Source organism: Bactrocera neohumeralis, chromosome 5 (assembly GCF_024586455.1).
Source record: "Bactrocera neohumeralis isolate Rockhampton chromosome 5, APGP_CSIRO_Bneo_wtdbg2-racon-allhic-juicebox.fasta_v2, whole genome shotgun sequence".
NCBI classification, from domain to species: domain Eukaryota; kingdom Metazoa; phylum Arthropoda; class Insecta; order Diptera; family Tephritidae; genus Bactrocera; species Bactrocera neohumeralis.
In genome coordinates this window covers 66,598,461-66,623,258 of record NC_065922.1, presented here as the reverse complement: position 1 = coordinate 66,623,258, position 24,798 = coordinate 66,598,461, and the positions used below count along the sequence as shown (strand labels likewise).

Below are 24,798 nucleotides of genomic sequence, written 5' to 3'. Positions count from 1 at the left end.
AACTAAACCTAAAAACGCTTTAAATCTACCATTCTAATAGTGGCGCGGCGTCGCACATAAACGTTGTATTTGTAATTTGTTTGGCTATTTTCATATAAACAGACAGCCACACAGCGCGCGCGTACATATAGCATTAATCGTTCACCGCCGCCAATGTTGCGCGCACTACACACACCTTCAGCGCGCTCATTTGCATGCTTTCGCTGAGGAACGTGCCGTTGCATAATCATCGAAGCCATTATCGTTTATCGCGTTCTATGCGCCACCCACCAGCGCATCAACGCGCCCGCCTCCCTCCAGCCGCGCACCATCTACCAGCCCAACAGCGCACTAACCGCTTTCCAGGTGCGCGCCTCCCACCAGTGCACCAAAACGTTCAGAGCCCCGCGCCAACACATTTCACACGCCGCGCCGCCTGCCAACGCGCGCCTCTGTATTGTTTTGTAGCTGTTTTGCACACCTTTGTGCGCGTTTTTCTTGTTTGCCATTATTGTTGTTTACCGCAATTTACCATCGAAAACTAAACTGCAGCTCGCGCGCTCGCTTAGCTATGGCTAACGGGTTAAGTATCGGTGTTTGCGCGTAAATTCCAACAATTTGTGTGGCGATTGCGCCATTTCACTGCTCGGCGTTTCGGTCGATGGCATTTCTCACGCCTACCCTTCGACTGCCTTCGACGTTTGCAACGCGCGCTCGAGTGCTGCCAACTGACGCGCTGCGCCGCGCTTGTTTATTTATTTTCAAGCACCTGCTTTTTTAGAAACCACAATTTCGCGTTTTTTTCTGTTGTTTTGCTATGTTTTCGTGGATATTGCTAAATGTACGCGAAATGGCGATTTGTAAATATAAATTCTCTCACTATTAATTTGAGCGCATCATCATTTTGTTTTTTTTTTTTATTTTTTTTATTGCTGGCGAATGCGCGACTCAACGAAAATAATTTACACACGCCGATATGGTAAGCCTAAGTAAATGTTTGCTTTCGCGCTTTTTCGCGTTTTGTGCGATTTTTCACCCGCTTTGCTATGTTCTAAGTGCGTACTTTTTTGCATTCAAACCGAAAGTCAAATAAATTTCGTATTTTGCTGTAAACTCGTTAGATAAATCCACTTGTTTTGATGGGAAGAATATTTTTTAAAACTGGTATCACTCACTGGCGCTCATACATATAAATAAATTTACAAACCCTAAGCAAAATCTGTATAAAATGTTATCATTCTCCCTTCTCTTTTACTGTTTTGCACACCAAAAATTTTAAACTAGATAGGTTACTTTACTTGGTGATGTTCAGACCCAAATTACTTTCAGCTTTTATATATCCAGTCAAGTTGGTTGGTGTTACATTCGCAGAATCTGATGAATTGCGAATACTATGTCAAATAATAATAAATCTGCAGTATATTGAATACTGGTCCGTTTAATCAAATATAATTAATACAAACCTAAGTATATATTATATAAATTTTCTGTTCTGAAAAATTTTATGAGATCTTTTATATTTTATAATTCTAAATTCGAAGGGTCTGTTGAGGATTGAAGAAAACTACTTTTTGGTTATGATCATAAGTATAATGTTTTCGAACCCATATCCTCCAAAAAGATAGGATGCACATTTAATCAGTACAGGACAGTCTCAATATAATCAGCCCTCTTAGTATCGCTTAAAAAGGGTTCTCTTGAAAGTATGTACACTCTTTTGTATAAAAATGACACATCTATCTTTAACAAAATAATGGAATGGAAAGGTCAGATATTATACAGATCTTGACAAGTTATTGAGAATAAAACATTTTTCGACTGAATAAAGCGATTTGCTTGTAGGATAGAGTTATATGGAAGGTGCTCCGATAAGTACTTAACCTAAAAAAAGTGAAAGCTTTAAAAGAATGTAGATTTATTTTTCAACGTAATATCTTTTTAACTTAATTTTTTAATTTACCTGAATAGAAAATTAACAAATTCTAGAGAAAAGGGTGGCTATGACAGCAGACCGTAACCTAATTCGAACATGTCGATGATGGTAGTGTGAGCTGGCGCTGATGAATCCTAAATTCGTAGAAATTGACGAAGATACTCCCTTGAATTAAGCTGAAATACCAACAAATACTCCTGTGAAGTTGTTGCAGGCGTAGTGTGGAGCAATGGGACACTCAACATGTTCAACATGCAACTAATCGGCTAGTTTACTAAAATATTCAGGGTAGAAGGGTAGTGGGTACACCACTCACGTAGGATGACGATCTCTATATGGTGCGAAGGCTTTTTAAACCTTCCTTTTGGAAAAGAATAATAGAAAATACACTCTTCTACAGCTCAAACCTATCAATATCGGCTTTAAGCAGAGCCACCTTCCATGAACCTTCAGAAGAGCTTACAAAAAAATTCTAAATTAAATTAGTTAAATATACAACATCCATTAGACGGTCCAATTAACGAACCCGCAAAGTATTTTTTTCACTCTCTTCCTGCAAAGACATATAGTATATGTATGTATGTATATCTCGGAAGTCAGTAACTTGCTTGTATTTGACTCGACAAGAATACTACTTCATAACTCGGCCTTTAAAAGAATTTAATGATAGCATATGAAACGATCACATTTTACTATGATAAGATCACCTAAATTAATATACCCTGTAACCTCACTCAAGAACAGAAGCCATTGGACCACCGTAAACGTCATGATTTTGTTTTGGAACAACTTGAAAACGATAACGATTTTTTTTAAGAAAATTATCATCTCCGAATAGGCTCACTTTCATCTGAGTGGTGTGGTAAATAAACAAAACTGTCGAAAAAAATCTACAAATTATTTATAAACAACCATTACATTCACCTAAATTGACAGTTGGTGACACCGTTACTATCAATATAGAGTGGTATATATCGATGATAACCAACTTTTTATGGCTGCAAGTGGTTGAAGTTGATCTTGACAACTTCTGGTTTCAACAAGATGTGAATACGTGCCACACTGCACGTGCAATAACCGAATTATTGCTAGATATGTTTGAAAATTCGATTATTTGAAAAAATTGTGACGCTGCATGTCCCCCAAGAACACAGAATGATTTAACACCATTAGACTACTTCTTGTGGCGCTATTTGAAGTCATTGGTCTTTAGCAATAAGCCAGACACTGTTCAAGCTTTAGAAGTCAATATTGAAAAACTTGTGACATAAATCTTGATTTAGTGGAAAAAATACTACAAATTATTCATCGAAACAACGTTCCTGCAAAAAAGTCGTGAGGCCATTTGAATGATATTACAATCAATATAGAGGACTATAAAAAAAAACAGAATGATAACCAACTTTTTTTTCGGCAAAATCAATTTAATTTATTCAAAATAGTCTTCTGCTTCAATACAGCTTTTGCTGGTAAAAAGTATGTCGAACGAGTGTTTTAGGTCGTTGGCCGGTATAGCCGCCAGTATGCCGGTGCAAAAAATTGGAATGGTCCTCAAGAACACATGAAACGCTTTCCTTTCATGTGGCAACTATTTTTTCGAAAAGAAAGCAATCGCCAGTGCCATATCAGGTCAATACGGTGCTTGGTTAATGGTTAAAATGTGATTTTTGGTCAAATAATCGGTCACAAGCGTCGATCGAATGTTAGATTCTGAGCAATTTTTGGTCGTCAGTCAATTTGTGCGGAACAAACCGTGCACACACCTTTCGTAAGCCCAAATGTTCGGTCAAAATGCAATAAATCGATGTTTTGGAGATGTTCAATTCCATTTCCATGAATTTAAATGATGATTTCGGCTGATTTTTGATGAATTCACGCACAGTTTCGATGGAATTTTCGGTGATCACGGATTTTGATTGGCGCACATGTTGATCGTCATTTATGTCCACACGACCACTTTGAAAACGTTGAAGCCACTCGTGCACTCTGCTACGTGATAGGCAATCACCGTCCTAAACTTGTTTCATCAATTGAAACGTTTCGATAAAAGTTTTACCAATTTTAAAACGAAATTGAATTTTGGCTCTTTGTTCGAAGCTCAATTTCGCACCGATAACACAAACATACTGACACTTAAAGCGCAATAACTTCACTTCCAATCAATGAAATGTCATGAAATTCTCACTGGACAATCGATAAAGATAGCAGATTCTAACGCACCAGGTGACATATAGATGGCGCCACCAGGGTGCGCTAGATTCGAAAAGTCCTGTTTACTATGGAACGCACCTTGTATATTCAGAACGTAATTGTATTGATCGTACTTCACATTAAATAAAAAATTTTAGTTTCCCTAACAATTAGTGTGTTCTTATTAAGAAATCACATCACTCTTATTGGACTAGAATGTATATAATAGCCATAAATCAATAAAATTGATAATCTTTCATATATTGTAAAATAAATGCAATGTCAGTTTTCTCAAAATTACCGGACCAACTACAACTTCTCTGCTGTGCTGTAGTTATAAATTAAATTTAAAATAGAGTTATAAATTATGCGCATATACACACACATGCAGAATAATTACATTTATTTCGTACTCAGCGCCAGTATCTATTTAAACGCATATGCGGCTGCTTGACTGGCACTACTCCTAACCCACTCCGCACAGCGCCACCACGCTTGCTAATTCCCTCGACAGCAACGTCTTGCGCGCGCTTACATGTGTATGTGTGTGTGTGTATATGCTTTTAGTTTGCCATTCCATATTTTATTTCATTTGATGGCACATTTTTTTAACGCCTCTGCGCTGTAAATCGCATGTGTCCTTACGCGGCGGCAGCAGGACATATTCTTCATTATGTAAATGCACGTTTTACACGATTTTTATGTGTGCGGCTCAGCGCGCTGACCGCTGCTTTGGCATATTTTTTCCAGCATTTTGCATATTTTATTTTGCACTGAAATTATTTTTTTCTTTTGTTTTCACTTGCTGCTAACCATATTCATTTGCACTTGTTTATCTCGCTGCCTTTTTTGCGCTCTCATATATTTAGTTTTCTTTTATTTATTTGCGTTTCCTTTTTATGTGTGTTTGTGTTTTGGGTGCTTTTAAAAAATTACAAATGGGAGTCGGGGATTTCTGTGTGCAGTCTATAAAATTTAAGCTCTAACAGATTTGTAGTAGCTTGTTGTTCCCCCTTTTCGCGCGCGACTCATCTCAACTTCCGGCGCGCTCCAGCCGCTTCGCTTCGTCCACGCTAACTGTCAATGTGTTTTATCGCGTGTTTTTAAAAGCCGTTTTAAAAATTAAAAGCACGTCCTAAGTCCACATTTGGTCAGCGTCTTTTACCGTTATTGCAGTGCAGCACACGTTGTGGCAGTGGTGGGTCAAAGGTTGACAAAAACATCTTCTGTTGCAAATAAACGCAACAAAAAAGCACGACTGTCAAAGTAAATGCGTACGTGTTCGCTAAATAATGTGGTATACGAAATGAAGGAGTAGGGAGCTCTATGGCACTCAAGAAGTTCAGGTGGGAATTGAAGGAGTTAATACACTTTATGCAGCAGCTTTTGGAAGCTTTTACGCCAGCTGACGACTAGTTAAACCTCATTTTTGTGGTCGCGTGCACTTTGTCGGCTAATTATGCTATAACTTGAGTCGAGTTTAATGAACCGCTGAACAATGTTCGAGTATTTTTTAGACAAAAATATTATTTTTATCAAACAGAAACAGCTGTAATTTTTTTGTAGCCTGAAAAAGCCCGCAAAAACTGGTTTTGAGAAAGTCTACTGAGGCTAAAGCTCCCGCCGGCTTCTAAAAGCCTCTCTTTTCCGGGGTCCAAGACCCAAATATACGGAAACATGAACTTTATTCGGTTAAGTGTCACGTGCTGTGCATAGACATGAGTTGTTGTGGAATTCTAATATTAATGCTGTCGGGATATTGAACTAATTACATCTGGACACCTGTTCCACCTTGGTCGGGTTCGAGGCCGATCAGTTCTGCCAAGCTGTGGGTCCGGTACCCGACCGGAACGACTCCACACTGAATTGAATTTTTTAATCCTACCTTCTTCTTAATTGGCGTAGACACCGCTTACGCGATTATAAGTTAACAACAGCGCGCCAGTCGTTTCTTCTTTTCGCTGCGTGGCGCCAATTGGATATTCCAAGCGAAGCCAGGTCCTTCTCCACTTGGTCCTTCCAACGGAGTGGAGGTCTTCCTCTTCCTCTGCTTCCCCCGGCGGGTACTGTCGACTACTTTCAGAGCTGGAGTGTTTTCATCCATCCGGACAACATGACCTAGCCAGCGTAGCCGCTGTCTTTTAATTCGCTGAACTATGTCAATGTCGTCATATATCTCGTACAGCTCATCGTTCCATCGGATGCGATATTCGCCGTGGCGAATGCGCAAAGGACCATAAATCTTTCGCAGAATTTTTCTCTCGAAAACTCGTAACGTCGACTCATCGGTTGCTGTCATCGCCCAAGCCTCTGCACTATATAGCAGGACGGGAATTATGAGCGACTTATAGAGTTTGGTTTTTGTTCGTCGAGAGAGGACTTTACTTTCAATTGCCTACTCAGTCCGAAGTAGCACCTGTTGTCAAGAGCAATCCTGCGTTGGATTTCCAGGCTGACATTATTAGTGGTGTTAATGCTGGTTCCTAAATAGACGAAATTATCTACAACTTCAAAGTTATGACTGCCAACAGTGACGTGAGAGCCAAGTCGCGAGTGCGACGACTGTTTGTTTGATGACCGGAGATATTTCGTTTTGCCCTCGTTCACTACCAGACCCATTTTCTGTGCTTCCTTGTCCAGCCTAGAGAAGCAGAACTAACGGCGCGGGTGTTGAGGCCGATGATATCAATATCGTCGGCATACGCCAGCAGTTGTACACTCTTATAGAAGAGGGTCCCTTCTTTGTTTAGTTCTGCAGCTCGAACTAATTTCTCCAGGAGCAGGTTGAAGAAGTCGCACGATAGGGAGTCGCCTTGTCTGAAACCTCGTTTGGTATCGAACGGCTCGGAGAGGTCCTTCCCGATCCTGACGGAGCTTTTCGTGTTTAATCCTACCTGCCTTTAGGTTTAAACCTCAGCCACCACGAGTCTCCCCAAAGGGCCAAAAGCAATGAACAGAGGGGCGAACTCCAAGTGCTAACTGCTCCCCGTGGTACCAGACTTAAGTCTCCAGTCAGACCGAGCATCCCACAACTCAATGACTGGTGACATTTGTCGCTTGAACCTCAAATGTCTTTTCATTAGAAGGAATCTCAATCAAAGTCTATAATATCATTTCAAGATGAGTATTATAGCACTATTTCTGACAAAGACTATGCTGAAATTTCTAGGAAAACCAAAAGTAGAGACATATGGATTTAGTCGCCTCTTACGACAGGCATACCTTACCACGGGCAAATTCTACCCCCAGCCCACTGGGGAAAGCTACTATACTGAGCTTATTGGCACGTGAAAAAGTAGACTTTTTTCACACCCAAGGACTATCAAATCGAGACATGGCCAAATAGATAAAACGCATCTCTAGAACCGTTGATAGATATTTAAAGGATCCAGAAGCATATGGCAAACACTTTAAAGGAAAAAAAGGACTATCTAAACAATCAGTACGCAATTGTTAGAATTGCTTCAATTTCGGCTTCTGCCCTGATGACTTTCAATACTATTATCACGATTTGTAGAAAAGATGAGTTATATACATACATACAAGTCGCCACCACAGCCGAGAAGGTGGAGTCATGGTGTGGGGAGACATCACGTTTTATGGAACAAATGACTTGATTTTTATCGTTCAGAAGATGAACGGCAATCACTTAAAAACATTGTTGGAGTCCGTATTTACAAAATGAAGTGATCTCTTTGCACCAATTTCTTAGATTATGCAACAAGACAAAGCTCCTATTATAACGCTCGAGTAGTAAAGTCGTTTATTTCGAGTAAAAACGTTAATGTCACCATATTCTCCAGATTTTAACGTAATTGCAAATATTTGTTGCTGGCTAACACGGAAGGTATACGAAAGCGGAAAGCAATACGCAGATAAGGAAACATAAACTGCGGCTATTAAACGTGCTTGGAGCGAGATTTCCGTGACCTACATAGATTCCCTGTATCATTCTATGAAGGACCGGGTATATGAAGTTATTACTAACAAAGGAGGCAGTACTCATTACTGAAATTATTTTTATTTTTTTATTTTTAATAAATCAAATATTAACACGAACCAAAAATTTAAGTTAAAAAAAGTATTTTCTTATAAAAAATTTAAAAGCCTAAGTGCGTCTATTGTAATGATCAAGAAAAAGGCTCTTTTTTTTTGAGTAGCTGTAAGAAAACGCTTGAAAAACACAATTTTGTTAAGCTTATCAGATATCGCTATGAATACTTTTTTCCACAAGATCGGATCTCTAAAAGTTATAGCTGTCATACAAACTGATCGAACAAAACTTGGCCTTGTATGCAAAACTTTGTATTTGACGAGATGCCTTCAAGAAATATGGCATAGAATATTGTTTAAGGGGGTACTCTCATGTGAACGCATACATTTTACCACTTTTTTGGAACATTTTTTTTATGCGACAACAAAATTCAATCATTTTAATTTTTTAATATATTTTTATTTGTATTTTGAAATGTACAAAAATTTTTTTTTTTTTTTTTTTTACATTTTTAATATATATATTTTTTAATCAAAGTAGTCCCCAACAAAAAAAAGTAGTTCACTGGTCATGGTGATAACGGCTGTTCATGTTGTCTGAAATAAAAAAAAATCGAATGGATTATTATTCAGTAGTTCTGCGGCTATCGTCCCTACCAAATATAATCAATTTCATTAAAAAAAAAATGTCGAACTTCAAAAAAAGTCACGAAAATCTTGTTTTTTTTCGTTAAAAATCGTTTAAAAAAAATAAGAAAATATTTTCGAAAATAAACAATTCTGGTAGGGACGATAACTATAAATGAGTAGAAGAACATATTTAAATTTTAAAGCAATCGGTTGAATACTTTTCTTTTTTAGGACCCTGACAGTTTCAGAAAATGATGATTCGAGAAAAATGCGTTTAAGACAGTAAGACAGGTAGACAGTCGCTTACGACACGTCGGCGACTATGAGCTGTAACTTATCAAAGACTATGAATTTCGGTCTGAATTTTTCACAGCATGTTTTCAATAGGTTTTACTGTCAAAATAAAAAAAAAATCGATTTTTCGAAGTGATTACATGAGAATACCGCCTTAAGGCTAGAATTCGAAGAAATTGATCAGATTGAAGCTGGATTACAAACAGACCAAACTTAAATGTTTGTATAGAATATTTTGTACTTGTAAAGGGTATTATAGCTTCAGTGTAACCGACGTTAAAAGTGGTGGTGTCTTTATGCTAAAATAAGATTAAATTTGAACAAAAAAGAGTTTTGTTCTCCTCCTTTTAAGAGTGTCGTTGACTTTTATGACCTCGACCACGCGAAAAGGGGTTACATGGAAACATTCGACAAAATTCTCTTGCTCTCTCACCTGGATCTTCATCAAAAGATTATGCTCTGCATGAAAGTTGCGGCTTTGTTAAAAAAATTGCGTTCTTCTTCCATAGCTGACAACACATATATGTACGTCAATAAATTTTACTCTTCGTTTTATTATCAATTTTTAGGCTTTGGTTTAATCAGATCATGCCAGAATGTCAAGTTTCAGATAAAAACGCCAAGTTTAAACCAGCTTTATGTAACTCTTTAAAAATCGCCAAGTTTGAAACTTTGATACGATATGGATACGAGGTGTGTTCAAAAATAATCGCGATAGTTTGCTGACAGTTTTCTTCGATTGCAGGGGCGTGGTGCATCATGAGTTCTTGCCACAGAGAAGAACGGTCAATAAGGAATATTACCTGCAAGTTATGCGCAATTTGCGCGAAGCAATCCGCCAGAAACGCCCGGATTTGTGGAAGAACAAAAATTGGCTTTTGCACCACGATAACGCCCCTGCTCACACATCGTTGCTTGTGCGCGACTTTTTGGCCAAAAAAAAAAACAAACTAATGATGCCGCAGCCACCGTATTCCCCAGATCTGGCCCCCTGTGACTTTTTCTTGTTCCCTAAACTGAAGAGGCCCATGAAAGGATGACGTTACGCTTCTCTTGACGAGATAAAGACGGCATCGAAGGAGGAGCTGAAGAAGATAAAAAAAAAATGATTTTTGAAGTGCTTCGAAGATTGGAAAAACCGTTGGTACAAGTGTATAATATCTCATGGGGATTACTTTGAAGGGGACAAAATAGATATTCATGAATAAATAAATAATTTTTGAAAAAACACAAAATTCGCGATACTTTTTGAACACACCTCGTATGTCCAAGCTTCAACCAAAAATCGTTGAAGTTTCGTTCTGTCTCTATATGACATTTTACAAAATCAAGTTTTTATATAAAATAAAGTCATTTTTATTAACTTTATACTGAAAAGTTCGAAACTAACAAAAAAATTCTGCGCAAACTTCGGCAAACACGAAGTTATTCCGCAGAACCGCACCCGACACATTCCACGAACATGCCAACGAAGCTAATTATGCCGAAAAAATAAAATTGTAAGCTTTCCTCTTTAACTTTAACATCTTTTTTTTTTTTTGCATTTTTTCTTCTTATTTAAATATTTTTTTTTTATGTGGCATCCATTAGATTGCAAATGCGATATTTGAATAGCAAGTGAATACCAAGAGATTGCCAAAAATAAAATTTATTTCCGCTTTTTCGCAGTTACCAGCATATTTTATTAGCGTGTGGAGTGCACTTTGTGCATTTTTTACACACACATGCATTTTTTTTTTAGTAAAATTAGGAACCACATTGCAATTTTTTTGCATTATTTCTGCATTTTTATTTATTTTTTCTTTATTTTTTTGTTCCACTACTACATTTTGCACCCACTGTCTCTCCGAAACGACGACGCATTAGCCACGCAGTAGAGTGCATTTGTGGCAGCGGAACATAATTTTAAATAAAATTAAAATTATTAGCCGAAATAAAAGGCCAGCGTCCGCTGTCGCACTCAAACACACACACACGCGCTCTCAAATACAGTGGCACTCACATGTCCTGCGGCAAATGCGCATAATGAGCAGCGACCACTACTGTCACTGTAACCGCAGCCGAAGCTGCTCAAACACGCAGGCGAAAAAAATTCGCTAAAAATTTGTAGATTTTCCCCCCCAAAAAAAAATGCAAAAAAGTTAGGCAAGCGCTGGTAGCTGCTTAGCATAACGCGCCACGCAGCATGTATATACATATATGTATGTATATATGCATGTATATATATATGCATGTATTTATATATGTATGTGTGTATATATGTTAGTGTGCGCCAACTGGGTGTCATTACCGAAGATTTGTTGCGCTAAATATATGCGTATTAATATATAAATGTCTGTATTTCAAAATATGTATGTATGAGTGCATGGTGTGCGCCCGCTGCCCATTTGCATTTGCTTCTGACCGCGTTGCGCTGTCCCCCGCGGCTTATTCCATACCAATACATGCTTAAAACACACCATTTAAAAGTATCAGTTGCACGCTTTTGCTTTTGTTGTTGTACGCTTTTTGTCAGCGCTCATTTCTTTTCTTGTTTTCGGTTTTGCCTTACATTATCCTTTTTTGGACGCTTTTCAAATGTACTTTATGGCAATCTTTTACATTCATTTGACATTTTTTCGCGCATATCCTTGAGTTGGGATAATGCTGGTCGGATATTTACATACAACTGTGTATGTGTGTAAAATATATGTATGTATGCGTGTACAAATTTTTTCTATGTGTTTGTGTGTCTTCTGTGCCTCCGCATGTGTCACATGTCCAATGAAGTTGTTTCCACTCACACAAAAATCGTGGAAAAAGATGCTGCTGCGGACCATTAATGGGTGGAGCCATCATTAAATATGCAAATTATTAAGGGTTGTTTTGGCAACAATTGTCGAAAATTAGCAGCATAAAGAGTTATAAGCCTCAAACAATATGCAAGTGATTTTAACTATTATTCTTAACAAAGTTGCTGCCTCTTCTTACAACTTTTTTCTAAAATTTAACGCAAAAAAATATGTTTTTTGCAGTATAGCAACTCCGTCACATATAGTTAATAAACATGTAAAATTTTCTTAAATATACTCCTATATTTACAATTTACGAATTCGCATATGGTCATGCAGGGCGTATAAGTAACTTTTGATGAAAAATATAAACAAGCTGTTATTACTAGCTACGTATGTACATACTATATGTATATCTGAAAGTATTTACTTCTATTATAAGATTAAAAAATAATAAAAATTTTGCCACTTCATTTCAACAACAACAACAACAAATCTGAGCTAAAAATTGCATAGCTTTTTAAAGAAAAAAATTATAAAATTGATAAAATTAGATTTGATTGCTAAAAATAATTGTTATAGAGGGCGATACATCTATTATAAGCAAGATGTGTTCAAACATTAAAGGGAATTTGAATTTTTTGAAAAAATATTCTTTCATACGTTTACATTAATGCTGTCGCCTTCAAAATATGCCCATTCGATATTAAGGACTTATGCCCACACTTCTTCCAAACGTCGAAACACTTCTCAAATTCGATGTTTTGTGTAAAACATCTCTTTCGATGATGCGCTTTTAATGTCTAATAAGCTTGTAAAACGACGGCCCGTTTTTTGGAAATAGGAATAAGTCACACGGTTGGCGCCAGGTCATCGTTACAGTATTGTTTTTGGCAAAAATTTCACGAGCAAATTCCTTGATACATTTCTTTTAACAAACAAAAATCACCAAGCCAATAAAAGCACGTCAAACTTTAGGGACTGCTACAGACAAAGCAAGCAATGAATACAGCTGTAAATTGTATCATACTTCAGCAGTATGTAATATCAAGAAAAAAATTTGGACTATAGAAACCCGCTAATATTTAATTTTAAAATTCTCGTTATTTTTTGTTTTTACACACTCGTATTATAAAAATCTTCGAAACATTCGATAGCACTTTTTAATCATAAGATTTTGTAGCAAATCATATATCATAGGTCTTAGTATCAACGATTGCCTCTGCATCATCACTAACTTTCATACCACAGAGCATTCTCTTGAACCATAGGTTCAGAAAGAATCGAAAATTCGGATGCGGAAACAATCCTAAATCATCCAATTTTCCCACCAGGTTAATTTATTTGTAACTCAATTTGCAGTTCGCTCGGCACCCCAAAACTTCATAAACGATATGTGCAACACTTTCCTTTGATATCTTTAGAACATTAGTTAGTTATCGATCAACCTCATTTGCTATCATCCAAAATCATTTTGTGTACTTTTTGCTGTATTCCTCCATACTCCATACTCTAGTAAGTTTCGTGGTTAATTCGTGGTGGGGGAGAAAGACTCCGTTGCCAAGTACTAGCATTTACAGCGAAGTTCTTCAATATATCGCTGATTAGCGCCCACGTCCCGACGGAAGAGAAGAACTTTTATGAGCGCTTGGAGCACACCTATGAGAGCTGCCCCTGCCACGATGTCAAAATCGTGCTTGACGGCTTTAACACCGGGGTGGAAAAAATAGGTACCTTTTTGGCCGAATGGTCGGGTTGAGATCGACTTCGCCGGGGCCCGAAATATGATTATATGTAGTACTAGATTCCAACAGAGGAAAATTCATCAAGCTACCTGACTGTCTCGGAATCGAAAAGCCACCAACCAGATCGATCATGTTGTGACAGACGAAAGACAGTCTACAATGTTTTAGACGTTCGTACGCTCCGAGGCCCTAGCATTGACTCGCACTATCTTGTTGCAGCGAAGATACGCACCCGCCTCTGTACTGCAAAAAACTCACATCAGCAAACATAAGGAAGCTTCGATGGCAAAAAACTGTAATCACAACAGACAACCGAAGGATTTTCCACTCGACTTGAACTCTAACTCTCTGAAAGCATTCACCAGCAACTCGGTATAAGCGAATTGTGGGACGACACTTCAATCTCCTTACGTACAACTGCAAACAAAAGTATTGGTTTTCGGAAAAGGCTAAAGAACAGCTAGTATGATGAGGAATGCCGTGTCACAGTGGAGAGAAAACAGACTGCCTACCTCACAACATTGCAATAGACCAAACACGGGAAGCGAAACGCATTTGCAGATAAAAAAAGAGAGAGTCCGCAATGCGTGAGTACGAAGAGCTCGACAAACTGGCCGGCAGGGGTGATACTCGAAAATCCTACTAAAATATGCGACGACTACCAAAAGGGTTCAAGACCGGAACTTTTAGTACCTCCAGAGTTAATCTAGTAACCGATGCCCAGAGCATACTAAATTTATGGAAGGAACACTTCTCCAGCCTGCTGAATGGCACTAAAAGCATAATACCAGGGGATGGTGAACCCGATTTCCCAATCGATGACGATAGAGTGGACGTTTTATTGCCCGACCATTAAAAATTTCAAATATCAACTACCCGTCTAAAGAACAACAAAACAGCGAGTGCCGATGGTTTGCCGGCCAAGGTATTCAAATACGGCGGCGAAGAATTGATAAGGAGCATGCATCAGCTTCTTTGTAGAATATGGTTAGATGAAAGCAAGTCCGACGATTGGAATTTAAGTGTGCTCCGCTCAACTCACAAAAAGCGAGACTCCACAATCTGCGCCAACTAACGTGGGATAAGCCTCCTAAACATCGCATAAAAGGTTCTATCGAGCGTATTGTGTGAAAGATCAAAGCGCACTGTGAACAAACTAATTGGACCTTATATATGGGTAGTCAAAGAAAAGTCCTCTTTCGACGAACAAAGACCAAACTCTGCAGGACCCTTATCATTCCCGTCCAATAATATCATTAGCTGAGTGGACCTTAGCAGTATTCGAAAGAAAAGTTTTGCGGAAGATTTATGGTCCTTTGCGTATAAGCAACGGCGAGTACAGCAGTCAATGGAACGATGAGCTGTACGAGATATACGACTGGCTAAGACATGTCGTCCGAATGGATGAAAACAATCCAGCTCTGAGAGTATTCGATACAGTACAAGCCGGGGGTAGCAGAGAAAGAGAAAGACCTCCACTCCGTTGGAGTCGGGACTCGACAAAGCCTTATTTAAAAAAGTCTTGAAATAATATATCTTTCGTATTAATTCATGACGCTCTGAACAAATAGAGCGCGACAGACTGCAAGCGACATCTATCAAATATTAAAATACACAGGTTCTTATGGACACAGTTATTGACACAAGTGCCACAAAGATCTAAAACTTAAAAAAAAAAATACATTAGAAGTTGCTTTTAACCTTAACTTACACATTTACGCAGCCATGTATGTCGCCTTTTAGGCGCTTATCAGTGCGTAAACACTACAACTGTGTAAATAATTAAGGCAACGGCTTAGCGAAAGAGATGATGCATAAATGTCTTCGCATATGAGTTTGAATGTATACACGCACACATGCATATCCCTAATTTCCTGGTAACTTTATGCATAATTTAACATAAACAACACATGTGTGTATCTGTGTGTGTGTGACAGGGCGTTCAGCTATAGTAAACGCGCGCTATAGTTTCTTCTTTCAGACACTTAAGACACTCTAACGCCCTCCAACTGCCAGGCTTGGTTGACTTCCGCGTTGCATTATGAAAATTTTCGCGCATAAATTGAGCTTATCAAAGTTGTGGGCGCGGAAAAATTTGTATTTTTGTAAGCTTATAGGCACATGTGTTGTTGTAAATGTGATTTTGCTTTTTATTCCACCATTGGCGCTAGTTCAGGTAAATTAACTCATTTAAGCAACCTCCCTTGGGTTTACTGATCTTCAAACACCACAAAGAAGCGCAAGGAAGCTTGGTTTGATACCGTTATAATGTTGTATATTTTTAATTTTTTGTATTTTTACTTTTTTCCTAATTTTTTTCTTATGAATTTCCCTCAACAACTCTTCTGCCACACACACATGCGCAGGATTGTAATTATATATGCATGTGTGTCGGGCAATAAGTAGTGTTTGTTGGCTCAGAAGCGGCTTTTCTAAGTGAATTTATGCGCTAACATTTTAAACCGCATTAAGCCAACAAAACTACATAATTTAGCTGGCAAGCGGCGGCAAGTAGCTTATGTAAGCCACCATTTTTGGCTAATGAAATAAATATTCATATTTTAACTGCTTAAATGTTTGGCTACATTGTTGTTGTCTTTCATTTGTTTTGGTTTGCCTTCCAACCCACCAACAACTCTCTTTTTTTGTAATTTCTTGTTAATTGTTTTCCCTAAATTTTTTCTTCTCTAATTTCACTTGTTTTACTCACTTTTTTCCTTTTTTCTCTGTTGCAGCGCATTTAATTTGGACTCGCTACTGTTTAGCAACAATCCACACCTGGAACTGCGTCAGCTGCGTTGGCATCCATTTTCGCCTACCGACTCACATCTGCTCGTGCTGCTGTCGGACAATACAATACGGTAAGTGTTGCAGTGTATTTTCTAAGCCAAGCGTCTAATTTATTGTTTAGATGCTAGGCCGCAATGTAGTACAGTGGTGGCGCGCGATAATTGTCTGCTAGAAAACAATTTTAACAATTGCTTTACGATAATAAATGTCAATAGTAGTGACTATTATATAACAAATATATATTTTTAAGCTTGCATCGAGTTATCCGCCATAATTTTTTTTTAATTTTTTGAGGTTAGAATTTTTTCAAAAGTTGTATTGAAAAATATAAAAATAAAAATAAACAATAAACAAAAAAATTAAAAAATATGAAAAGTATGAAAAATTCCTTACATAAATATTTAACCGTAATATTTTAACACTCTAACGCTACTTCATTTTGTATAAATAAAAAAATAAAGAAATATGAAAAATATAATTAATTTATGTATAAAATAAAATTCAAAATTGTATTAAAAAATAAAAACAAAATATATACATATATAAAAATTCTTCCAGAAATATTTTACCGTAATATTTTAACCCTCTAACGCTACCAGGAAAGGTTTTGAACTTTTTTCCGAACGGCCCCTTAAAAATCCTTTTACGAGAAGGTGAACTGTTAAACACATCTGACAAAAATTTTTGCCGACGCTTTCAATAAATGACCTCGAAGACCAGGGTTAATTATGACTAAAAGTTTTACCAGTGAATTTTGAGGTTAGAATTTTTTTCGAAAAGTAGGGTCAATCAATCTTTAAATTTTTTATTATCAGAAATAGTACTTAGTTCCGTGTTCTTAAAAGCCGTACAGCTAGAGCAACTGTAAATGAACACAAGGGCATCTATCAACCTCTTCAACCCTTCCAGTCATTAATGTTCAATTCAGCTAATTCCAAGGTCGTTTTCGAGAGCCCAAACAAAAAGAATGGTGAAGAAGATTTAGTCGCTAGAAACGCTATTTTAAATTCTAAGATGTTCCTCGAACAACTGATACCAAAAGTAAAGCAAGTTCACTGTGTTGTTGTTGTTGTGACGAAAAAGACTTACATAATCGAATAAGCTTTGAACTAGTCTCTAAGAATTCTAATCTTTCGGCTGAAAATACCGAACATATTTACAAAAATTCGCACGAAACCTCCAAGCTCTGATTCAAAGCCACTTCGACTGATTCATTTAGTTGCCTTCAACTGCGCAATGAAAAGCTGTTGCGCTCAAAAATATTTTTTCTTTATCTTTTATTTGCTCATTTGGATTTAGTGAAAGCTTAAGACAGTTAAAGCTTATAACTCTTTCGAACAATATACTTTAAAGCTTCAATAGACTTTTAAGATCATTGCTGAAAATTATGTAATAAGATAAAGCTCTATCTAGAAGCATAGAGTTAAAAATAGAAAATCAATAAAGCTATTAATGGAAATTAAAGCTTTCATTATATGTATGTATACCCATGCTTCTGTAGTTGCTCATCGTAACTCGCAAAGGTTGCTGCCATTTTATAGAGCTCTCTTAGCGTACTATAATCCTCTAATAATTCTCCATCTATACATAATGGTAATGCAAGAGCTTTGAAGCCCGGTCATAGTTACATTCATAAAACTTACTATTCCTATAGCATTTACTTTTACGTCGAAAAATTTATATAATTTTCAAAAATTCTTATTGCCTTTTCAGCGTTTATGATAATTCCACTCTACGTCACGTATGGAAAGTCGGCCCAGTGCCGATGAAGAACGACAATAATCTTAATACTTCACTACCAACGGCCCTACTGCTTGGTGAATTCGCTGTAGATTTTGATATAGCTCCTGCTGTAGCCCCGAAGGATGATGCAGTCTTGAACTCCTCAACAACTATTAACAACAACAATACCACGAATGATACGCTAAATCATAGTCGCAATCTCTCGAAGGCTTTTAATGAGACTGTTGCAGGAAATGTAAGTGGTGATTTTACTGCTATTGACCTGAATCGGTAGTTTTCTGAAAACAAAAAAAAAAGAATTTTGTTTTGTAATGTGAATTGCGAAAATTTTAGTTTTATACTCGACTTTTTCAACTTAAAAAATTAAAAAAAATCATGTACTTCTACTTAACGGTTTCGTATTTTGCATATTAAATACAGTTGAAATTCCCTAACTCAAATCACCATAATCCACAAAAAAATACGAGTTGGGGACACTTCGAGTTATGGCAAGAAATTTATATGAAATTTGATTTCTATTGCCAATTCAAGAGTTCGAGTTATGGAAATTCAACCGTAGTTCTAAAAAATTTACAACTCAAATTTAAAATTATCTGTTCTGTCCTAATAATGATCCATAGAGCTTCACATAAACCCTCCTAAACCTCTTTATACAAAACGTCTCTCTCGCTAACCTCACTTTTCATTATTATTTCATGCAGAAAAACGCACAGAATTCCGAATGCATTGAATGGCCCATTATTGTGCTGCGTGAGAATGGCAATATTTATGTACTAATGGCTGGACTAGATAGTCACAAGTAAGTATTTCCGATATATATACATATTTATAGAGGAAAATTTTTAACCAACGGCATATACTCTCCCGCAGACCACGATTACAAGGTCCACTAACAATTACGCCACAGAGCCACGATAATTATGGCATGGACTCGTGCGCCATTTTAGTAATTCCATCTCTGCCGCCCACACTGGTCATTGCCGAAGCGAATGGCACGCTGCATCATGCACTATTTCTCGAGGCCGAGGAGGCAGAGGAGGTTTGTAAAGGAGACATAATCTAATATTTACAGTAAATAAATATAATTATTTATATAATGTACACTTCTTTTATAGTCCTTCAACGAAGTAGACGCCAGTTTGATCATACATCCATCTGAATACACGGTACATGTGCTAGAGACCGTATTGCTGGAACTGGGCTTACCAAAAGATGACCCAAAATCGAAGACCTACAATTGTCCTATATATTTGAAACGGTTTGTATGAGTTATAGCTGGCTTATATCAGCTCTTTATTGTTTAGCAGGTAGTATACCCTGCCCTTCTAAGTTTGGAGGTTAAGTATAGTCTCTAATATCAACTAATGACCTATAAATTCCATGTTTTGTAAGTCTAGGGAGAGTTAGGTTTGCATCTTGTTACAAAAATGAAGAAGTGCGGGTTTCGTCGAGGTTAGACTAAAATGAAGGGTCATTGATTTTTACTTTAAAAGCCACAAATTGACGATTGCTAAACTCCTACTGTACAAAATGTAGTTATTCTTGTTGTTTTTTTTTTTTTTTTTTGTAACAATACAAAATTCTTTAATTGGTTTTTTGAAAATACGAGACGTGCAGGCCGTCTCTTTCGACACAGGAGAGTTTTTCCGACATAGGCGAATTATTCCGATATAGAAGAGTTCTTTCGACATAGAAGTGTGTCCTGTATACTATTATCTCATCATCCTCGTAACCAAAACCGGTATGGAATTATAGCGACCATGAGCTATCAACTTTTCCTAAAAGAAGCCTAAAACTTACCGATCCAAACGGAGTTAGATTACCGAAATAGTAGCCTTTGGACTAATAACCGAAAACCGGGTATCGTGGGAGCTCTTGAAACTAAATGATGAATGTTTAATAGTGCATCACAACAACAACACCAAATATAGCTTCTAAAATATCGAGTCAAAATTGTATCTTCAAATAAGAAAAGTAAATAAAAGTGTTAGCTAGCGGCAGAAAACATTCCTGAAGCGATTTCGTGGCATGGTACCGAGTTCACAGTCCTTGGCCGGATAAAAATCCAAGTCCGTTACTGTTACTTAGCACCGACTGTCGTGGGAACGAGAACTGAGTGTCGTAAATCCGCCCTGTGTCGTATTCGGATTGTACCGTTAGGCTTGCATTTTCGATTGGTCAACCTTAAGGGTGCCTGCCTTTATATTATAAGTTACATCCCAACTTATTCGACCTTTCTTCGTATTTCCAGCGATTACATCAATGAGATGCGCTATTTCGCCTATCACAATGCCGGACTGCATGCGATAACCATTAATTTCATCTCCGAACTGCAGCGTTTCGTAGAAAGTGATGGTAAGTAAACAAGTCACACTTACCAAAAACGTAATTGCAATAATGAATCCTCATCTACTCTCTCTCCACAGTCGACTCCGACATCAGTCCACTCTCCATCGGCTCGAATGCCGAATATATCGTGTGCACTAAAATCGACGCCAGCGAACGCATTAATGCCGTACTCGGCTTTGTACTACTCCAAATGCCTTCGGGCGTTGTTCTACTACTCGGCAGCGGTGAAGTTATCAGCTTGAAACTCATCATCGATCCAAAAATACTTGTGGAAACAGTGAAAATTAAAGAGGAAACCGATAAATCATTGCCAAAATTGGAAGCCAAGTCTGAATTGGATCGCATGTTGGAGCCCTCCTTTGTGGATCACATCAAAAGCATGTTGAAACGTGATGTTACACAACCCATACTCTCAGTAGACAAAACAAGCACACCAAATCCGCAGGAATGCTATGAGCTGCTCACACAAGCCATTGAGGTTCTGCGCACACAGTATTTGAAGCGACACGAATTGGTGCGCGCTGAAATTACAAAGCGTGTGAACACCATTAAGTTGCGTAAAGAGCAGCAGGAGCATGAGATTGCCGATTTAGAGAAGGAGCGTGAGAATATACGCGAGACAGCGCATCGACTGGCCGAGCGTTTTGAGGAGATCAGCGATCAGCAGGAGATCATAACGAAGAAGTAAGCAAATGAAAATGGTTTTTATTAATTTTATAACCATTGTTTTCGTTATAGATGCCAGCATCTTGTGCGCCAGGCACATACCCGTCTACCCACCAATCCAATTGCTGATAAGGAATTCGCCCAGGAAGTGGAACGTATCAATAAGGAGACTAAAGCCTTGACGAATTCTATGCAGAAGGCGCGCGATACCATCAACAAGCAAACTTATCATGTAACTATTATTAGAATTTTATATTTTTATTAAAAAATATTACGGAAATTTTAATATACCTTTTGGTTTTCTTACAGATCTCCAAGTATAATCAAACCGCTAAGAAAAAGACGTTTCATTTACCAGAACGTCAAGAGAAGAACATTAAGGAGATACTTATTCAGATGTAAGTCAAAGTAATTCAATATAAATTTGTCCGAATTAGGTTAGAATCACACAGTTAAACGGATTAGCATGGAATCGCATCAATTATAGAAACCCCATCGTTATAGATATGTAGTTCTTAATGGAATAAAATTGCTGTCCATTCCGGATAGTTTCATCCGACTGTTGTACGAATGAAGCTATGATGGTAGTCCTGAGTTGGTTACGAAATCGTCAGCCTATAGTAATCCTAGCAAGAACTGCTTGTAAAGTAGTGCATTTTCTCACTAACCAAATGCACTCAGGCCTCACTGCATAGTGTTTCGACAGGACACATTAAGAGGTGTCCTGTTTCTGTATGGAACGCAGTGTTCTCACACTGAACCCGCAGCTTCTTCATCCAGGCGGCCATACCTACGCTGCGTAATTTATGAATGACCTGTCCATTGCCTTGTAATCGCGGTCGTATTCGAAATGGAAGGATACATGCTACATTGCTAACAGTCGGAATCTTAATGCTATCAATGGAACATAAGAACCAATTTGTACTTTTTCATGTTAACTTAGAATTTTGGCCTCAAAATAATATGAATGAGTGCCGACCACTCGGATAAGTCATGGTTCACCTCTTCAACCCTGAAGAGAACGTTGATTGTTCGATTTCTTCTAATAGCGTCGTGTGATTGACTGTGTTATAGTCTTTTGACAAGTACAACACTACTTTATACACTGTTTTTGTTTAACTATATGCTCTTCTTTAATAATCATACATGCTACAATACCATTTGCCAGCTAGAACTATTGTGGATCCAATCCAAGTAAATCACAATCCTTCTGCATGTAATTTGGAGCAGTTAGCTAGGTAGTGAATCTTTAGCATGTGATAAAATCTGATTTAAACATAAACTGAGAATTTCAACTTCTGCCATCATAAAAATAACATTTGAAGCACTCTGTATATTTTTGCTTTTCACCTAAAACACACACCTTACATTTGAAATTTACAAATCTTAAATAAGCTGCCATAGTTTTCTACACCCTGTGTTGTGTGTACAGTACGCATAAGAATATTTTGCTTTGATAATTAGAAATTTCGTGCAAAAGTAAATTTTTTGTTTATAAGAATTTAAAAATGTATTATAATTTATATTGTTTATTAGGCTTTAAAAATATATTTTATTTGTTTACTAAAACCATTAAGAAATAATAATATTTACATTTGTTTGTTAATATCTCTCTCTGTTTTCATTGCTCTTATTCTACAGTGCCGCCGAAGTGGACTCTCAAATCCGTGATGTCAAGCATATCAACCAACAGCTTGGTGTTTAATAAAATTGTGCAACATCATCGAATTTTAATAACACTTACTACAATAATATATAATTTTAATGGTTGAATATTAAGCCAATTAGTTTAGTTTTCCAGCGCGAAAATGACAAAACAATAACATTTGTTTTGTTTCATTTTGCTTTTTGTTTATTAATTTTTATCCATACATATTACTTTCTAATGATATAATTTAAAATAAAATGCTCAAAATTATCAAGTGCATAGAAAATCAAATGTTGTTTACAGTTAAATATATACAAAGTCCATCAGTTTTAACTCATAATCAGCACTATGGTCGGCAGTTGAAGATGGAACCAAAAATATTCACTCGCAAAGTTTGCAACAAATATTTAAAAATTACTTCGATTTTATAAAACTCGCGTGTACACTTCTAATTAAGCTTTGAGTTTTTTTCTCAGAAGTCACATTTTTTCAGTCTGAACCAAAACCGTATCAAATTAAGGTAGCGGTCGGCCGTTATTTATGGAATGAAATGTGAAGCTTTATAAAATTAAATTTTAATTTCCAACGCTTGGTACTCTCCCCACTTTTTTTTAAATTTTGTTGTCGCGAAGCCATCACTCAACCGTTTAATAGAAGTTTGATGGCCTCAAACTTTGTGAAAGTTTCAGTGTTTCAACTTCAATTCGACGTCACTTGTATCCTACATAAAGAGAAATTACAGCACCAACATTGTTACATAATATGACCAGAACTCAAATAAGACAGATTCGTAGGATTCCTCTTAGCATCGCCTGAAAATCATTTACTCATCGAAGACTGTAAGTATAGTATTTTCATACCTGGTTATTGTTGAAGTAGTTATCTAAAAACCTGCTTGGACCTTCTTGTCACCTTTTCTAACAGCAAAGACTTCCGCCTGAAAGATTTTACAGTATATCGGAAATTTGAAGGGTCGCCTGAGACTTAGCGCCGAACAATGGATTCTGGCACCCACTTCATTAGACATTTTTGATCCGTCGGTGTTGATGTTAAGCTCTCATTATGAAGAAAACAGCGAACCGCTGTATTTGCTCTGAACGTTTTCCATATGAGGTTCTGCAGGCAGCAAGACCTGTAAAGCAAGATTGGCTTGGCTAACGTTATGTGCCACCTATATATGAAGTCAGGTTATAGGTTTCATGTAAACCCTGTTGTAAAGCTTCAGTAACTGTTAGAGAAAATTTTTTTTCTAGAAGATACTGAAGAAGAGTTGATTTTGTTGTTTTTTTTTTAACGGTTATCAGTCTCCGTTAGGATGGTAAGGGTAAGGGTAAGGGGCTGTAGTCGACGTCATCAAGCGGGAGGCCCAGGAAACGTGCTGTTTCGACGAAGTCGGACCAAAGATTTAGTGCCTTAAAAAGAGACTTCATCCCTGTTGTTGATGATATAACAAAATACATTGTCCAAAAAATGTTGAGGAATACTGTCATATTCGCAGTCCTTGTCAGCCTTTGGAACGGAGACTTCATGCAACTACCCAGACTGGTTTAAAATGGACTATTGTAGACACGGGTGAGTACTGTAAGGAACCTCGTTATTTTGGACTGGTCCTAAAACTTATAAATCGGAAATGTAAACGAAGTTTCATAAAAAGTGTTGCAGGCTTTACTTCAATCTATAAAATCCAGATGTCAAATTTTAGCAAGTTCCCGTACCAGTCAGTTCTCCATTAAAAAAAATATACTGATATTAATTCTACTAAAATTATTATTCAAGAGATCTATTGGCGTATCAATTAGACTGAATGAGATATGGATCGAAAGTTTTGGCGGAAAAATAAACACTCACAAACTTGTCCCTCTATCATACCTGTAGACCTTCCTATACTCACCGTTCCCACGTCATTCGGTTCTAAATAACCGGAACGGACCCGGATTTGCATCCAGCCAAGTACTGTCATCCCGGCACCATGCCCCGAAATTACTTAAGTATTTTTTTCCGACGCTACAACAACAACAACCTTCCTATACTCGCAGTTTTTTTGAAATAAAACGAACAATGTTTGTG

At 37.3% G+C, this 24,798-nt stretch overlaps 1 protein-coding gene across 1 annotated transcript in view; it reads left to right on the top strand.

Moving 5' to 3' along the window:
* The window catches only part of LOC126760466 (nuclear pore complex protein Nup88), a 98,144-nt gene extending 75,073 nt beyond the window's left edge, over positions 1–23,071 (top strand). Inside the window, exons 3-12 of the mRNA XM_050476111.1 lie at positions 16,271–16,396; positions 18,039–18,303; positions 18,770–18,867; positions 18,939–19,107; positions 19,184–19,326; positions 20,320–20,423; positions 20,495–21,101; positions 21,156–21,315; positions 21,393–21,481; positions 22,725–23,071. Of these exons, the coding sequence (XP_050332068.1) occupies positions 16,271–16,396; positions 18,039–18,303; positions 18,770–18,867; positions 18,939–19,107; positions 19,184–19,326; positions 20,320–20,423; positions 20,495–21,101; positions 21,156–21,315; positions 21,393–21,481; positions 22,725–22,788 (1,825 nt within the window). The 3' untranslated portion in view covers positions 22,789–23,071. The remainder of the gene's footprint in view (positions 1–16,270; positions 16,397–18,038; positions 18,304–18,769; positions 18,868–18,938; positions 19,108–19,183; positions 19,327–20,319; positions 20,424–20,494; positions 21,102–21,155; positions 21,316–21,392; positions 21,482–22,724) is intronic.
* The last annotated feature ends 1,727 nt before the right edge of the window (positions 23,072–24,798 follow it).